Consider the following 18,515-nt stretch of genomic DNA (forward strand, 5'->3'; position numbering starts at 1 on the left):
CAGAGTTAAATATAACAAAAATACTTAGCTGCAGAAGTGAGTTGCATTCATCCAAGGAGTCTTCCAAATTAATGGCTTGGCAGATGATCAAAAAACATGTTGCATACAGTTAGTTCCAATCAAGACTCATTATTAGGTATGGCACTATGTTTTTACCTACTCAGGAAGGAACTAAGACAATGGCCAGTGTTTGACCAGTACTGACCAATGATCATCATTTAACCAGTATTTTACATTATAAGGATGCCAGTTAAAGGGTATGCTGCATTCCTTTAGGATGACCTCATATATCGTATACATATACCAGTATATACTGGTGAAGCATTAATGTTGGTGAGACATAATTGATAATAAATAAATCATGCTAACCCAACAATGGCCAATAGGAATGAATAGGTCAGCACTGCACATGTACAGGAAGAAGAAGATTTCTGGACAGGACAGAGGAAAATATTACTCAGGTGAGGGACAAATCCATTGAAGCTCCCCCATGTAGACATCTAAAATCTCTGATGCTGCTGGGCCCACCATACTGAATGTAATGTCAACGGCCCCAACAGACCAAGAGCTTTATTTTATAGTATTCCCCTCGTAGTAGTAGCTACATGAAGGATTTTGTAAGGCGGTGATAGGAGGAGTGGTGCATATGGGCCAGCACAGACTGTAATTAGTAAATAAACACTCCCAGAATAGGAAAGGGCTTTGATGTCCAGGTACGAAGAGGGCTATGCAAGGGAAACTGACTCTTGCTGGAATGTTGGAATCCCCTAGCAAGACCAAAAGCCCATTGCAAGGTATAAACAAAAATAAAGAATGAAGGAAACTAGGAAGGAAAGATGTTGCAAATTTGCATGACTTTCTATTCTATCATTGGAAATGTTATTGGTGACAGGTGTCCAACTTGTGCTCAAGCCATTGCAATGCACAACTCTATACGGCCCTTTAAATGTGAAGCACAGAATAAACCGTAATCTGTTGTCATTTGTCCTCTGCAGGCTCTTCACAAAGCAAAGATAAACGTAAATGAGAGGGGGACAGAAGCTGCTGGGGCCACTATAGCAGAAGGTGTTCCAATGATGATTCCTATTGAGATTACTTTTAACCATCCATTCATTTTCACCGTATATAACCAGGAAACCAGAAGCGTTCTCTTCATGGGAAGAGTTTCAAACCCAGCAATATAATTCCCTGCACGTCACTGCTGTTACATAAATAAAGATTATGATTTGTTTTAAAATTTTTTGACTGATTTGTGTGTTGAATTTTATTGAAAATCTTTAATGGGAGTTTTTATTTTTGCATCAGAGCATTGCACATTATTATTATAATTGTTTAAAGTTTACCAATCTCTTGCATGTGGGGGCTGCATTTTTTTTTAAAGCTAAGAACATTTTTCGCAAGGACATGCCAACCTTACCTGGGTGTCCCTATAACTTTTTATGCTTTTCTAATGGTATCATATTGGTATTATCAGCTGAGCATGCACACGTGGCCTTTCCTTCTGCCTGCTCACAGTGGTTATCTAAGTGGCAAATACCATAAGAAATACATGAAAAGTGAAGGTGTTCTGCAAAAAAAAAAAACTATAAGTGTAAGCTGAGAGAAAATCCGGGCCTCAGTACCAGGAAGGTGTGTGTCTTATACAAAATTCTACACACTTGTATGAGTGTATATTATTATTTATTTCTAATATTCCACTATTATTTATTTCGGCGGGAAAGCAAGGAGGAGTAATCCGATCAATAAGTTTGAAGCTAGGAATGAACACGTGAGAACACTCGTTGATAATCACTTTCACAAGTTTTTGTTCTTTGAATTTTGAATGCACCGTATTATGTTACTCAAAAGTATTTTGTCATTTTCATGGCCTTCTATTGCTTCGCGCTCACTCAACGCTTCGGGATCTTGTACTCGAAAGTTCTCGCTATACAACACAATTAAATAAATAAATGTTCAAATTATAATAAAAATGATGTTGAGGTTCATAGGCCCCAGAGCCATGTACCGGCTGCACCCCTCTCCTCGGGAATGTGCAGGAATGATGTGGCGCAGGAGGTTTGGCAATAGGCGGTATGCACACTGCTAATAAACACTTCAATTTGTTGTGGCTTAGTACACACATATACCAAACATGACTTTAAATTGGTATAAATTCTTGAATAAAACTTGTTGCCAAACCATTTATTTCAACAAAAATCTTGGCATACGATTATATGTGCATTTTGCATATTTTTGTATGTAGATATAAAGGCCTCCTTTGTACAGCCATACAAAAGCCCCGAGACTGCTGCTGGGTGCCGACGTCTTGGATGTGATGTTAGAAGCCCCAGCAGACTTACTCGGTATTATTCACTCCCCCCCCAATATAAAGTTTATGTAGGTAGGTGAGCATGGATGCTGAGCTGGCAAAGACAATAATTAGACACTCCTAGAAGAACAAAGGGCTACCATGGACAAGAAGGAAGGCGGTTATCTAGGGTTGATTAGCCAGATTTTCATTTTAAGAAAGAAAAAAAATCTGAAAATAAAAAAAAACACTCCAACACTCATTTCTGTGCATTGTATGCAGTGATTGCAGTGGTTTTGACTGTGACAGGTGCTTATAAAGTGATGATTTTCTAGAACATCCCCCTTGTACATAACATGAAGGCAAATAAGTGAAATCAGTCAATATTTGTTCACCAAATTGTGAAACAATGAGTTGGGGTTATCCAGGTAATGGTTAGATGGATGTTGGCTCATACTTTGATGTGGACACATACTCTTATATATAACAGCGGTCATCGCTCAGGTTTTATTATTGTGGTGTTCTCTCTGGACCTCGAGACTCAGCGGTGAGTATAAAAATGTTTGCTAATGTTCTGCTAAAAATGCAACTTTACATTGAATATTTACCAATGAATTTCACTAAATTGGCCTAGATGGGCCCAGCTCTCCAATTTGCCAAATGTAAATGAAGGTGTAATGGGAATCAGACGACTTCTTAGAGTTCACATTAAACCATCTCTCTTTTAAGGAAGGTTCTACTTTGGAGGGTGAATGTATGATACATTCTCCCTCCACCAGAATATGGGAATCAGTCCCAGTCTGGTCCAGTATGACTTTTTGTTGGATAGCTAGGGACAGACACCATAATTATTTCTTTAAAAACAGAAAACCAAAAATACACAACCACTGGGAGATTGGAAGTCAAGTCACGGAAAATGTTTCTCCTATGATATATGACATAGCACATTATTTAGCTCTATAATAATAATGATGATATTCAATAACCAGTTCTAATTTAATTCCCAATTATTTTATTCCCATTATTTGGTTTCCATGCACAAAAAGGCAAATATATTCCTGGTTAGGGACATTTAGCCAAAAGCATCAGTTCACCCAGAATTTGTATTTTTCATGGACATTGGTGAGTAAGATCGACCAGAAAATGATTTTATCTCTCTGTGAAGGGGGTCATTATATCCTCAGTCTTCTATTTGCAAAAGTTTCTTTCTTTCACTTTTCTTTACTTCTTTTTTACATTATCATTTGATGTTAAAATAGAGTGCCGTGGAATGTAAACTTCCAAGGCTGGAATCATGAAGAAGGTGCTGGGTTAGATGACATATAAATATATTGCATTGCAGTGAGTATCGGGGACTTTGATCATTTTAAATCTCCAATTAGTTGCACGATAGCTAGAAAGCAAAATCTATTTACTTTAAAAACCTTGTAGTGGATCCAATAAATACATTACTGTAATTTCTGTTTGAGGCAGACATGTTTGTGTCTTTAGGACCCATTGGGAAGAATTTCAAAGCATCAGAGGACCACTTTCTAAAATATGGTAAAAAAATATTTAAATGTTGCAAAGTGACCCCAAACCTGCAATGTGTTCTGTGAACCTGCCAATGAAGGTCCAGCTATTCCTGTATTTACTTCTATGTCTGCTAACTTTTAGTATTTTCCCATGTTTGCTACCCATTGGGGTGACTTTCTTTCACTTACAATCCAGAGACACAACAGAAAGGCAGAAAAAAATCTCTAAAAGCACAAAACATTGAAAGTTTTCCTCTAACCCCTTGTTCTAATATATTGACAGTTTTATAACTAATAAAGTTCCACTTGCCATACTAACTTATTGATTCAGGTGAAAGATTACCATTGTTTCTTTTTTCTTTTTTCAAGGACAATGAGGGTTCTATTGTGCCTGAGTGGCTTGGCTTTACTTTGGTTGGTGGTCTTTGCTGGCCCCCACAAGGATAAGGGAAAGAAACATGATCACAAAGATGGCCATGAAAAGAAAGGTGATCACCAAAACCATGACCATCACCAACACCATGACCATCACCATGACCATCACAAAGTGTCTGACAGCAGCACAAAATTTGCATTTGACCTCTACAGACAAGTAGCAGCTGACCATCCAGAAGACAACATTGCCCTTTCCCCAATCAGCATATCTACAGCATTGGCATTCGTGTCCCTTGGCGCCAAGAGCAAAACTCATGACCAGATCTTAGAAGGCATTGGTTTTAACATTTCTGAGACTCGAGAGAAAGAAATCCATGATGCCTTCCACCATCTGCTGGATGAGCTAAATGCTGATGACAGAGAGCTGCGACTTGACAGCGGGAATGGGCTTTTTATAGGTCAGACATGGAAAATCCTTAATGACTTTCTGGAGAAAGCTAAAAACTACCGATCAGAAGCATTCACTGTGAACTTTGAGGATAATGAGGAGGTCAAGGAACAAATCAACAGCTACATTGAAAAAAAAACAAGGCAAACTCGTTGAAGTGCTGAGCAGTGTAGACAAGCAAGCGGCTTTAATTCTTGTTAATTTCATTTATTTTAGAGGTAAGTGAATATAACTGATGTAAGTTACATGAGAACAATAAATATAAATGGCTTGTGGCATAGTGGTTTTTACCACTAACATACCGACTACTGACTATCTCAGCCTTTCATGATCTTTTTAACTTTTCGGAACCCTTGAAATGAACTTTCAGGTCTATACGGAACCCTTTTTATAATTACTATATCCTCAGCTCATGGTACATTAGTGTGGTGGTCATTGGAAAGAATGCCTTACATTGTTACTTGAGCCGTTGGGAAGAACGTCACCCTTAAAGATAGTCAAAAACATTATTGTTGTACTTATATTGATCTAAGAGGCACAAATTGCTTGAGGAACCCCTTTCAACTACCACAGGATCCTTAAAGTTCCATGAAACCCTGGCTGAGAAACACTGGACTAGAGCTATCCTTGTATTTGTATGAGTTCCTGATGAAGTTAGATCAATTAACAAGACCGATCCCATAGCCATGCCCAAAGTAAATTAGTCCTGAAATCCTCCTTGCCACTAAAAGTAGGCATCTGGGATACAAGCAAGACCCATGTAAGATTTCAATGACTTATCCAAGGAGGGAGGAAAAGAACTAGAAAAAAAACATATTATCTGTTTCTTCTCCCACTTTGAAATGCCCTAAGGTAACAAAACTGCTCCTCTATAGAAATAATACAGTGAGTGAATGTTGTGAGACTGAGAAAGGAGGTGTTAGAAGGATCACCATTTAAAAATACCCAAAAATGTAATGCCACCTCCATGTCTAAGGCAGTGTTTAAAAATCAGGGTTCTGTGGAACTCCAAAGGTTGCTGGATGTTCCCCGAGCAATGAGCAGTTTGTAACTCTCAGGTCAGTGTAGGTGACCCCCAATGTTCTTTTTGGCTATCTTTAGGGGGGCATTCTTCCCACTGGCCAGCAATGTAAAAGGAATTCTTCCCACTGACCACTACACTAATGTACTGTGATCTGTGGGTATATTAATTATAGAAGGGGTTCCCTGAAGACCTAAAATGTATTCCAAAGGTTCCTCCATGTTAAAAAGGTGGAAGAATACTGAACCAGGGAATTCTAAAGTTTCAAAATATATATTTTTCTTTTTAGGTTTAGGCATCCTTTAACTTACCTATTTGATTAATTGTTCTTAGGAAAGTGGGAAAAACCATTCGACCCTCAACATACCAAAGAAGGCGATTTTCATGTAAATAGGAATCTTACTGTGAAGGTACCTTTCATGACTCGGACTGGTAATTATAAGGTGGCCAAACTGGATGAAGCCATCGTTGTATCTCTCCCCTACAAAGGGAATGCCTCTGCAATATTCATTCTACCCAAAGAAGACAAAATGAAGGAAGTGGAGCAAAACCTGGGAGACATAATGCAGAAATATAAAAAGTCTGCTCAAAGAGAGTAAGAGGATCTTACCATATAGTTTTTTTAGTGGACATCTGACCTATAGTTGACCACCCTCATAGGTTTAATCATTTAATTGTCATTTGTTTTTTAAACTGTGATTAATAAGGAACTTCAGACGCTGAAACTTGTCTTTAGCACCTCATGATCATTGGCTCTCCATATTGTTATTAATCACTGGAAATCTCACCGATATGGGACTAAAATGTGATCACCTATTGCCAAAAGATCAAATAGGCTTTTGTGGTTAGGATTCCTTTGTGTGGAAGAATTACTGCTCAATCACATGAATTCATAACTCATTTACAATATATAAGTGATCCACAAACTATATAAATTGGAGTCTGTGCCAAAAAGCATTTTTTTATTTCCAGGGTTGAATTCCCATACTACAAGTCTTTAGTAATGTAAAATCTGCTTAAAGAGGAACTAAGCAAATTGTTTTTTAATTTACGTAAAATGGTAGATAATCCTTGTTCTTTTTTTTGGGGGGGTAAAAAAAAGTGTCAAGGCCCTCCCCTTCTGTTCTGATAAAGACCAAATGGCAGCTCAGAGCTGGGATATCCACATCACGCATCCCCGGAGGGTTCTGACTTCTCCTTCTGTGCATCCCTGAGATTAGGCAGACACTTCTTCAAGTAAGGTAAAAATGACTTTCTCGGGCATGTACAGAAGGAGCCTTTTCTTCAATGGAGGAAAAAAATGTGAATTGCGGCACTTTTTATTCCCCCTGTTTACTGCAGGCTACTTCACCTGATCTTACCTGTGCAGTGTGAGATCAGGTGATGTGGGCAGAGGCAGGAAGTGGAAGGAAGATGGTAGCGCCCAGTGTTTCCTCCATAACAGAGCGAAGACGGATAACAGGAAGGCACAGGATGCGACCAGAAAACCTCCACATGGATCTGCCGAAGATAAGGTAAGTTATTTTTTTATTTATTTTTAGTTTAGTTCTGTATAAAAGCAGGTGAAATGAATGTGAACTGGAGGTTTCATGCACCAGTCGATATACTCAGAATGACCCTGAATATCTGAAATATCTGGAATTGATAGAAAATTATTGTCATAAACAAGTCCAAAGCCCATTTTGGCCCTTTTGTTGATGTTTAAAGTGTAACTGCACAAAACCAGAAGTTGTACCAGTGCATTGAATGCAGCAATTGGATAGAGCTCAAGGACACATACGGTATAACAACAATATTTCTGTCCCCACATCCGCACATTTGAGCATCCCCAAGATCTCTATTTCTGCTTCCATCAACTTAAAAGAAGTACTAAGTAAACTTGGAATAGTCGATGTGTTTTCCAACAGTGCTGATCTTTCTAGAATCACTGGGGCTCCTAACCTGAAAATTTCACAGGTAAATTTTTATATATTTATTTTATAGTTTTCTGGATACAAAATTTGAGGGTGAACGGTGGGATTGGAAAAGACAAATAACAGTGGAGTAATGCTCATTTTTAGTTTGGATACGATCTCATTAGACCAATTTTCCCACGTTGGTTTGGTCCTGAGAGAAATTGAACACACTTAATGCTCAAGCAAATTGAAGTCGGCCTATTCAATAAATGCAGGGGCAGCTGGTGCCCATTGTGTACACGGTGCTTCCTATTCCAAATCCAAACATTTGCCAAAACCGGTTGTTGGGTTTTATTCTAGAACAGCCTTTCCTTGTACATGGGGGAACTCTTGAAATAACTTTCAGGTCTTCAGGGAACCCCTTCTCTAATTATTATATCCACAGCTCACAGTATATTAGTGTGGTTGCCTGAGAGGCACAAACTGCCCATTGCCCCAGGAACCCCCAGCAACCTCTGGAGGTACCCCAGGGCTTAGAGGTCTATTAAGCACCCCTGGTGTTAGGCAGCAATGGCTGTGGGTCAGAATCTGTTGGTCAGTTTGTTAGGAACCAGGATTGTGTGTTAGCCAGGAGGCTGTGTTTGTGTTATAGACATTTTCTGACAATAACCCTGGCACAAAGATTGTTCTATTTTGCCATTCATGAAAGCTAAAGCAATCCTGATGCATGGAACTACCTCACTCCCAGCCTGATGCTGATCCCTCTCTAAAAATATATATTTGTTACCTCCATACACATTAAGCTGTTCCTTTGTGCCCTAACTGCACTTCCCTCATTGTCTGTACAACTGTATATATATATACTTTCTACCTCTATGTATAATTCACAAGATGAGCTCTTCAATTTGACTTGATCTGCACTTCTACTGATTTTGGAACAGTTTGTTTTATGCAGTATTGTACAACACCACAGAAGATGTTGGTGATATATCTTAAGGCTTACCCGGTCACCCACTTCCTCTCTAAACTACTCCAGTCCTAAGTGTCTGATCTTCTTTTTCCTTCTTTGGCTCAGCCACCACAATATGCCAGACTGCTAATAATTCAAACTACAGATGGGGTCCAGGCCATGGCATTGGGGTTGATAACAGGGCCGGATTTACACTTTTTGCACCCCTAGGAAATTGACAGGCACAAAACCCACCATGGAAGCTAATCCACAAGAAAAAAGAAAGCGAGAGGAGAAAGTGAGGAAAGAGAGCAGAAGAGAGTGTGGATGGGAGGGAGAGAGAGAGAGAAGGACAGAGAGAAGGAGAGAGAGAGGGGAGAGAGAGGGAGAGAGAGGGAGAGAGAGAGAGAGGGGAGAGAGGGAGAGAGAAAGAGAGAGGGGGAGAGAAAGAGAGAGAGAAGGAGAGAGAGAAAGAGAGAGGGGGGAGAGAGAGAGGGAGATAGAGAGAGAGATAGAGAGAGAAAGAGAGAGAGAGAGAGAGAGAGGAGTGCAGAGAGAGGGTACAAGTGGAGAAAAAGACATACAAGGTTGGGGAGAGGGCAGAGTGAGTGGGAAGGAGAGATGAAGGGAGAGGTAAAAGGGGGAGAGAGGTGGAGAGGGAAGGAGGAAGGGAGGGAGAGGGGAGAGATGAGACAGTAGAGAGGGGGAGAGCTGACAGTAAAGGGAGAGAGAATAAAGGAGAAGAATGGTTCTTTCAATGAAAATGTCACCCTGCATGGATCTCTGCACTGTGTGTGACCTCACTATAATCACTTTCACCTTGTGCTTCCGGGGTTTGTAGAACATATTGGCGGCAGGTTGCAGTTCTACATAGATGCTGTAATGCCACCCCTAATGCCATGGCCTAGTAACCTTGTAGAAAATCCAGTTGATATAGTAAAGGAAGTTCGGCTGTTCCGTTTGCAAAAAAAATATCTAATCACCTGCTAGGAAATCTAAAATAAAAGGATTCTTCTTTGCACATGATTTGATGGTTGAAAGATGCAGAGCTTCATCTCATTTACTAGGCTAAGTGAAATATGCCTACATTTTTCATCCCCACCTGCATTCTCCTTAAAACCTATACTATACCTATAGTTTACGTGCAGGACCCAACTTGGGGAAGGTAAAGAGGATCTGTCTGTATTATACAGTTAGTGGGAAGGTGGGAGCAGTACTGAGAAATTCTGTTTGGAGACAGTCATGATCCGGTGTTTTATTTGTGTGTGCCCCTGAATTATGAAACCCCTAACCCTGCAGATTTCTCACCCCTGCCCATTGCCATCACAGGGCACCACCATCTTCCTTCTACTTTATTTCCAAAAAATGGTCTTCGACCATTCCAATTGGTGATGCTCCCATGCAGTCGTGCTACCAGCATAGGCAAAGCAAGCCAGATGTGCCGGGATTCACCGGCAACAATTAGACAGCTGGACAGCGATCAGGCACGTATTAAAACAATTATTGCAGAAATTACATCACCAGTTCCTGTCTGCAACAACCACGTCCCTGAATCTCAAAAGTTCACAGTGGGACTTTGCCTCCATTTTAAACCCCTGATCCTTGCCACTCACTGTGCCTGAAGGCTCCTTCACTTATCGCCCACAGTACCTATAGCTTACTCACACACATCACCTACCATGCCAACAGCTCCCTTCCCATACCAATACCCATACCAATACACCTAACAATACCCATACTAATAGCCATAAAAATACCCATACCAATAGCCATAACAATACACAATAACAATACCCATAACATTACCCATACCGATACCCATACCAATACCCATAACAATACTCATAACATATACCAATAGCAATACCCATAACATTACCCATACCAATACCCATATCAATAACCATAACATTACCCATACCAATACCCATAACATTACCCATACAAAGACCCATACCAATACCCCTAGCAATACCAATACCCATAACAATACCCATACCAGCAATCCTCCACAACACCTGTGACCCTCTGGACGCATCCCCAGAATGTTGGCTAGTTGAGTCCAAATCTTTTTAAAACCAAACTCCAAATGAATATGAAAGATACAAAATGAAGAAAACTTGTGTTTGTTAAAAGAACATTGCATTATTTGTATCTAATGCAAGCTGCTAGGCACCTCATTGCTTTATACTCCCTTGTACAGAAGACTTCAGAGTCTAAAGTAAAGAAGCATCACAAGTTACAATCAGTTATGTCGCAGTGCTCAGGTGCTAACAAGGAACATTATCATAAGAAAAGAGAGCAGAGTGACAGAGAGATGAGTTCAGTCAGCTTTTTTTCCTTTTACTGTTCAATCATAGGCTGGGGGAGGGGCCAGACCTGTGAGTGTTACAGAAAACAGCAGGTCTCCCTCTCTAATGCCAGACAGGTGTGAATCTTAGAACTGGATAGACAGAAACACAAATATATAAGCAAATATTTCAGTTTTGTAGTTTGCTAAAAAAAAATATATTTTATGTCTTTCTGTAGTCCAGCAATCATTGCAAAAATTAAAAAAAATTCCCTGGATAAGCTGAGTTTAAATCTATTTTTTTCTTGTTTGCAGGCTGTTCATAAAGCTAAGATCAATATGGATGAGATAGGAACAGAGGCCGCTGGGACCACTGTTTTAGAAATTATTCCAATGAAGATGCCTGTTGTTATTAATTTTAACCGTTCATTCTTACTTACTATATATGACACCAACACCGAAACTAACCTGTTCATGGGTAAACTTGTAAACCCAGCACAATAATTCTCTGCACAAATCATCCTGTGCCTGGAATAAATATTACACTTTGTGGTAACTGGTCTGTGGAATTTTCTGTGCAATCTTTTCAAGCCAGCTTCCACTGTATATTAATATAGCAGAGGTGTCATACTAGTGCTTTACCCAATTTTACCCAAATTAGTACAAATAGTCCCCCTTTTCAGCACATTCACATAGCTTTGCATCATGCCAGTGAACAGAACTGAAACATACTCAGCAATGCAGATAGGAAAATTGCTTGAGTGCATTTTGTTTATATATCCCTAATGAAGGGACTGGTAAACCCCTGACGTGAGGTTACTATTAACCTAATATTTACTGTATTTAATAAAACTGCACTCAGATTTCTTTTCCTTGTACTCACTGATTGCATTCTGAGAATGCTGGCTTTTAGGGAGCTGCCACTTTTCAGGCCCAGTGTTCTGCCAATACTACTGTGAGTATAGGTCAGTGTGATGGTGATTTGGGCTTCATTTAAACATATAGAGAACATACATTGTGAGGACAGAAGACTTTCTCCTGGAAATAGAGCCAAATTAAAGATCTTTATTACAGTAAAAGTCTTGTTTAGTTTTACTATCGCTAAGAAATCAGAGTTGGATTCTCAATCACAAATAAAATACCAATCTCTGAACACACTTCTCACAACCAACAGTCCTGACCATTGACCCAAATAAGAACTTGTTACCAAACCACCTGTACCTGTACTACAAAGTACCTGCAATGACATCTCTAGGGTTGGTGTAAAATTGTGAGTGTGCGTATGGTGATGGTAAATTGTGGATGTTGCCCTTTTGCCCTAGCAGAAAGACTAAGCCTATTCTGCTTTGAGTCAAGGGTATGTAACAGGGTGCAGGGGTGAGGAGTATGTAATGTAAAGAATGTAGAGGTCAGGTGTATGTACCCTTCCAAATGCAGGTGTCACGAGTATAGAAATCCCAGTGCACAGAACCCCAACGCCATTATGTCATAGACAATAATAAAAGCTGCTTCTCACTGAAATGATATGTACAGTGGAAAAGGGAGATAAAAGTAGAATAATCAACTGTCTGCATAAAGTTTAGATTTTTGATGATTACAATAAATCATTTTTTACAGAATGCTTATAAGTTGAATATTAATATTCTGCTCAGGCTCTTAAGTGCACACTTTTGATGAACCCTTTATGCAGGAAGAAGATTTCCATGTAAATGAGAACACAACTATTAAGGTGCCAATGATGTATATCAGAGAAGAGTTTCTTGAAGCCTTCATATGGCAGATCGGCTGCATAATGGTCCATGTATCATATAAAGGAAATACCTCGGCTATCCTAATCTTTCCAGATGAAGAGGAACTTCAGGAAGTGGAAGGAGCTCTTCACAATGTATCGCTGCGGGAATGGGTAAAACTCATGAGACCAATGTAAGAGCCTTCAGTGTCTGTAAAAGGCACCTGCATTGTATATTTAAAGGTTGGAATACAAAAATGTGACATTAAAATTTGTGGTCGCGTTCAGAAGTCATAAAATACACTACAGCCAAAGCAGGATCAGTACCCAGATGGAAGGAAATACAGATGGCAGACAAGGACAAGACATCTAGACATAAAGTCAAGGCAAGGTACAGGTAAGACACCCTGCCATGCACAGGTAAGACAGAGCCCTAAATGCTAGGTAGCTAGTGCAAAGTCAAAGCACCAAGTACACAGCAGAGGCTATTAAATATAGTCCCTGGGCCTTTAAGTTGCACCACCTCCCAGGATAAGACTTAATCAGGTTGAGGAGCACAGCCGTGTGTACCCCGGCCTTACCTGTCAGGGCACAGCAGGGGCCGCACACAGTGCCAAACATGGCAGAGACCAGTGTGGGAGCCAGACGAATGGACAGTGACAGAATAAATACCTGTAGACACTAACTCTTAACAAACTAATTGCCAGCAAACCACAGCCATTATTTCATTCTACTAACTACCCAATTGTTTCCAGCCTACTACCCATTCATGGTTGTCAATGAGGAGAAAAAGTTTTTACTGTTACTGTTATATTTGTATTATCTTCCTGGACATAGAACTCCTGATGAGGCAGATTTGTTAAGTGCGAAACGCATCAAGTATTTGGGACAGGATTTGCTATTCTTTATTTGCATGAAGATGTTATTTATCCGCATGCTATTATGGAAATATTTTCCTATCATTAAAGATGAGATCTCACTATTATGTATTGACTATCTATCTATCGTGTGTACGGTCGTTCAGTGACCGTGCATGTTTCTGCAATACACTTTCCCCTTTACATGTCACTTCCTGCATCGTTCAAACGATCCCATCTAGCGTGTGTACACTATTGCTGGACTACATTTGAACAAATCGTTACAGCATGTACAGGATTTTGCACAATACGATCGTTCAAATATAATCGTGCATAATCATTGATCTTTCGTTTGCTAACAATAATTATTGAAAGTGTGTACCTAGCTTAAGCCTGCATGCTATCTGCATGGAGTTTGCATGTTCTGCTTGTGTTTTTGACACTTCAGCTTTGTCAGTTGGCGTAGTAGTCAATAATAATAAAACTCTGCAACATTGTTTACTTTTTATCCTATAAACTTATAATTGGAGGTTGTTTGATAAGAGTATGTGTAGTTCTGTTTTCTCAAGGTGTGGGTTGGATATATATTGTATATAGGAGACTATTCTGAATATTCTGGGGATATCTGAGTGCCACAGGTAAATCACCAGAGATTATTGTTTTCTTTTAGTGTTGTTATGTGTTAATGTTATATCTCTCTCTATATATATATATATATAATTAGATAGATTAGTCCTGTAAGTATTAATGAACCAAGGCAGAAACACGGTCCCTTTCCCTGCACGGCAGGAATGTGCTGTGGGCCAATATATGTATACATAGGGACTACATAGACAGTAACAGGTTCAGAGCATCCGATTACCACCAATGCTCGGCTGCTATGGTAAAGTCATATTAAACCTATTTCTCCTGGGTAAAGATGTGTCTGTGTCCCCTGCTTTCCCAAAATTACATACAGTATCTAGTTAGGGGAAAACTGTCCAGGTTCTGGGGTCAGGCTTCACTGAACCCATTTGGAGCTGAGCATTTACTGATGGATACCTAACAATTTGTGAGCCCCTTGTTGTGGTAAATCATGGGCAGCTTTTCTTACCTTAAATCCCTGCATGAGTTTGTGAGAATAGTGAATACCAAACATCTGTATTCAAATCAAACTCATGATGGGGTACAACTTGTACTACATTCCAAGCTCCTACTATATACAAGGACCATGATTCAGGGTCAGGTGGAGGGTCCTTAGCTTCCAATGCTGGAACACACACAGATATAATGTTGGGAGGCTCCAGTACATAAAACATGTGTGTGATTGTCTTTGTAACTTCCTTATGTCTCTATAATAAAAAACATGGTAATCTATCTTTTACAGAACAATGAGGATCTTTGTGTTTGTGTTCTTGAGCCAAGCTCTGCTTTGTGCGGTGGCCTTTGGTCACAAAAGTGAAGAACATCACGATAAAAATGCTGATGACCACGCTAAGGAGACATCACCTCTCCAGAAGATTGCCCCAGGGAATATAAAATTTGCCTACTCATTCTACACTCACCTGGCTGAGAAATATCCCAAGGATAATATATTCTTCTCTCCATTGAGCGTCTCTCTGCTATTCAGCATGCTCTCCGTTGGTGCCAAGGGACAGACACAGGCTCAAATCTATGAAACACTTGGCTTCAATATGTCTTGTATCTCAGAAGAAGACATCAACAAAGGTTTCCAGCAGCTCCATCACTTTCTTAATCAGCCGAACTCAGATCTGGTGCTCAGCAGTGCCAATGCTCTTTTTATTGAGCAGCACACAAAACTTATTGAGAAATTCTCAGAAGATCTCAAAAACTTTTATAAGTCAGAAGTAATTCCTCTGGATTTTAAAAAAGAGGACAAAGCAAAAAATCAGATCAACAGCTATGTGGAGAAGAAAACTAATGGGAAGATCAAAGATTTGCTGAAGAATATTAGTCCCCAGGCACGTTTAGTCCTTGTCAACACAATCCACTTCAAAGGTAAATTGTAGACATCTGCGCAAGGCCATAGGGAAGGGTCTAATAAGCCAAGCATGTACAAATCCCGTAGCCTCTGTCATCACAGGGAATCCCTCACCTCACCCTGGTGGGCATGCGCTGTGCCGGACCCACACAGACCACGCCCACACTAATCCTGGTTAGTGGTCGGCCCCCACACATTTTCACCTCACCACATCTGGCCCTCCTTGCAAAAAGTTTGGACACCATTGTTATAAGCAGCTGAAATGTTCATCCTATAGTTACCCAGAAAACAAGAAAATATTACTTTTTTGGGGTTGAAGCAAGTAATTAGTTCTTGTGCAAGTTCCACATTTAAGTTGAAATGATTGTGTGTGAGCGTATACACCACTGATTGTAATTCTGGGGGTATGTACATGTCAATAGGAACTGACCTAGTAGATTCTACTACAACTTTACAATCCTGATTATGTCATAGAGGGTAATAAAATCTGCTTCTAAATACTGAAACAAGGTAATACATTTAAAAAAAATAATTAATTCTAAAAATAAGATCTACAGGGGAGGAGGGAGGCTGATAATTATGGGTCTATGCAAATCATGCAAATTCTAGTTCCACAAATGTTTAAAACATTAATAAAGAAGAAGTGAAAAAATGAAGTTTAGACTAAAATATAATATTAATGTTCTCCTCAGGCACTTGGGTGCACGCTTTTGATGAACCCTATACACACGAAGCAGATTTACATGTAGACGAGAACAGGACTATCAAGGTGCCTACAATGTACATCAGAGAAGAGTTTCCTGTAGCCTTTGTAGGGCAGATGGGCTGCGTAGTGGTCGATGTATCATATAAAGGAAACACCTCGGCTATCCTAATCTTGCCAGGTGAAGGAAATCTTCAGGAAGTGGAAAGGGCCCTCCAGAAGGTATCACTGCAGGCATGGGCTGAACTCATGAGACCAATGTAAGAGTCATCTGTGTCTGTAAGGGAGCCTGTAGTGTATATCTGACCAGAATACTGACAATCCTATATGACTTGAGTGAAAGGAAAAAGTTCTGATTCTGAATTACAGATCAGTTAGTCGAGTGACGTACTCTCCCTTCCCTTGCATTAGGATCGTTAGTCATCCATCGTCCGTGGATCCGCCAGGAAGGTCGTTCACATGATTGACGACTGGCGCTGTACACACGCCAGATTCTCGCCTGATATCGGCCTTGAGCCAATTATTTGGCGAGAACTGCTGGACATGTGTAGGTAGCTTTAGTCAGTTGTATTTTCTCCTTGAGTTCAGGAAGCAGGAGATAGAGCAATCCTATGATTTGACACTCCACACAACTCAATTTAATTTAACTGGAGATGGAATCTGACCCAAGAGCATAGAGCTAAACTTTCTCCTGGAGGCATTGCATTTTCCAACATAAATACCTGATTAAGATAATGTTTTGGTCTGAAGCCATCTCTATTTAGCTCTCCCTTCTTCCCCCCACATGGTTTGTTGATGAGGTAAATATGTTTTTTACTGTTACTGTTATATTAGTATTATGTCCCTGAACATAGAACTCCTGGTGAAGCTGATTTGTTGCCCGCAAAACGCGTCGGGAATTTGGGACATGATTTATTATCTTTTATTTAGCAGTTTTTGTCATTGTTTGAGATCACACTATTATATTGACTATTGGACATTGATGCCATTTTTTGGTAATTTTTTAATTGGTGCATAATTTAACCTCAAGTAACCACTGAGAGGAAGGCTATGCTATTGTTAACATTCAAGGGTTAAAACTTTGAATATTTAGGAATTCTGTTAATGATGAATTATTTAGGATGCTTTGATATTTATGTCCTGCCAACTACAATGTTGTATTTCTTCATAGGGAAATCATGTTATTAATTCCTAAATTTACTGTTTCTAATACTCTTGATCTCAAGAGTGAATTATCTCAACTGGGGGTCAAGGATGTATTTTTGAGCAACGCTGATCTTTCTGGAATTACAGAAGACCCTAACCTGATGGTGTCCGAGGTAAGATCTGATTTCAATGTATTGCCTTTCTGAACAACAAGCTCCATGTGTAATGGCATCCTGCAGGAAACATTGAGGATCTGTAAGAGTAGCCGGGGTCTGATAGCTCCAACATGGTCAGAGCTCAGTATATATGGGATTACTCTTTCCAGGAGATATCAATAAAGGGGTGTTTGCTCTTCTATTAATCTATATCCATGATAGTCCTATGTATTCATGCCTGGAATACATGGCAGGAGTTGTTTGTCGGGCTGGGCTAGAACCTTCCTGAGTGTGTAGAAGTGATTGGGCAGCTTTACAGCTGGATACAGAAATTATTAAAAGCTAAACAAACTGTCAGCAGTAATAGTCACTGTGATTTATTTATATTATAGTGATGCTGGGCCCCTCATTTTCCTTATTATAATCATTATTATTTTTGCATAATTAAAAGACATGGTAAAGTGACAAGACATAAATTGCATGTAAAAAAGCAAAAAGAGGATTTTCATCAGTTTAGTGAAAATCATTCTGCTAATCCCCGATTAAATACCTCTGTTTTAGTGCAATTATACAAATGAAATGTAGATGTTAATATTTGTTTCTTTGATTTTCAGGCAATTCATAAAGCAGTGCTGAGTGTGGATGAGAAAGGAGCAGAAGCTGCTGGAGTATCGTCTGTCGTCTTTATTGAAAGTAGTGGTCCAGCAATTGTCGTGAACCGCCCTTTCCTGATAACCTTGCTACATAAACCAACCAATACCATTCTCTTCACTGGAAGAGTCATAAATCCTAGGGGTAACTGAACCCATGGGGGGGGTTATTTCTCAATTTATTCTGCCTATGAAGTGTCATGAGAATTAGGCTAGTTGGGGACCAAAAGAGTAAAATATTTTCTTATTTCTGTTTTCGTCTTTCTTTACTGCATCATATTCACCACATTCTGATATTGGTCTCCAGCATGGGAACATCCAAAGATGAAAGTGTATTTGTTGTACAAAACTTTTCTTGGACAAATTAGAATAGGGTTGGACCATCTATCAAGTTTTTAGGAGAATAGTGGAGATTTACCCTCTGCCTATGTGTACTGGTGACCATTGGCACTATGGGGTCAAACATTTTCTTGTGGAATGCCGGACTACCATTAGGAAGACCATTTCAGAGAGTC

At 39.6% G+C, this 18,515-nt stretch overlaps 3 protein-coding genes across 3 annotated transcripts in view; all 3 read left to right on the top strand.

The window, feature by feature from the left end:
• The window catches only part of LOC140342196 (alpha-1-antitrypsin-like), a gene marked incomplete in the record, with an annotated part of 6,227 nt that extends 4,990 nt beyond the window's left edge, over positions 1 to 1,237 (top strand). Inside the window, 1 exon segment of the mRNA XM_072428307.1 lies at positions 996 to 1,237. Within this exon segment, the coding sequence (XP_072284408.1) occupies positions 996 to 1,184 (189 nt within the window).
• Positions 1,238 to 2,767: 1,530 nt separating this feature from the next.
• On the top strand, positions 2,768 to 12,440 carry LOC140341800 (alpha-1-antitrypsin-like). The gene is given in 7 exon segments (XM_072427674.1): positions 2,768 to 2,834; positions 4,171 to 4,758; positions 4,760 to 4,842; positions 5,979 to 6,243; positions 7,015 to 7,159; positions 7,398 to 7,601; positions 11,095 to 12,440. Coding segments are annotated over 6 exon segments (1,470 nt in total). The 5' UTR covers positions 2,768 to 2,834; positions 4,171 to 4,174; the 3' UTR covers positions 11,284 to 12,440.
• Positions 12,441 to 14,710: 2,270 nt separating this feature from the next.
• LOC140342314 (alpha-1-antitrypsin-like protein GS55-MS) lies at positions 14,711 to 18,253 on the top strand. The gene is made up of 4 exons (XM_072428455.1): positions 14,711 to 15,363; positions 16,039 to 16,309; positions 17,221 to 17,368; positions 17,965 to 18,253. Exons 1-4 carry the CDS (start codon positions 14,736 to 14,738, stop codon positions 18,151 to 18,153), a joined length of 1,236 nt encoding a protein of 411 aa, XP_072284556.1. The 5' UTR covers positions 14,711 to 14,735; the 3' UTR covers positions 18,154 to 18,253.
• Positions 18,254 to 18,515: the final 262 nt, after the last annotated feature.

The sequence above is a fragment of the Pyxicephalus adspersus genome, chromosome 12, assembly GCF_032062135.1.
Source record: "Pyxicephalus adspersus chromosome 12, UCB_Pads_2.0, whole genome shotgun sequence".
NCBI classification, from domain to species: domain Eukaryota; kingdom Metazoa; phylum Chordata; class Amphibia; order Anura; family Pyxicephalidae; genus Pyxicephalus; species Pyxicephalus adspersus.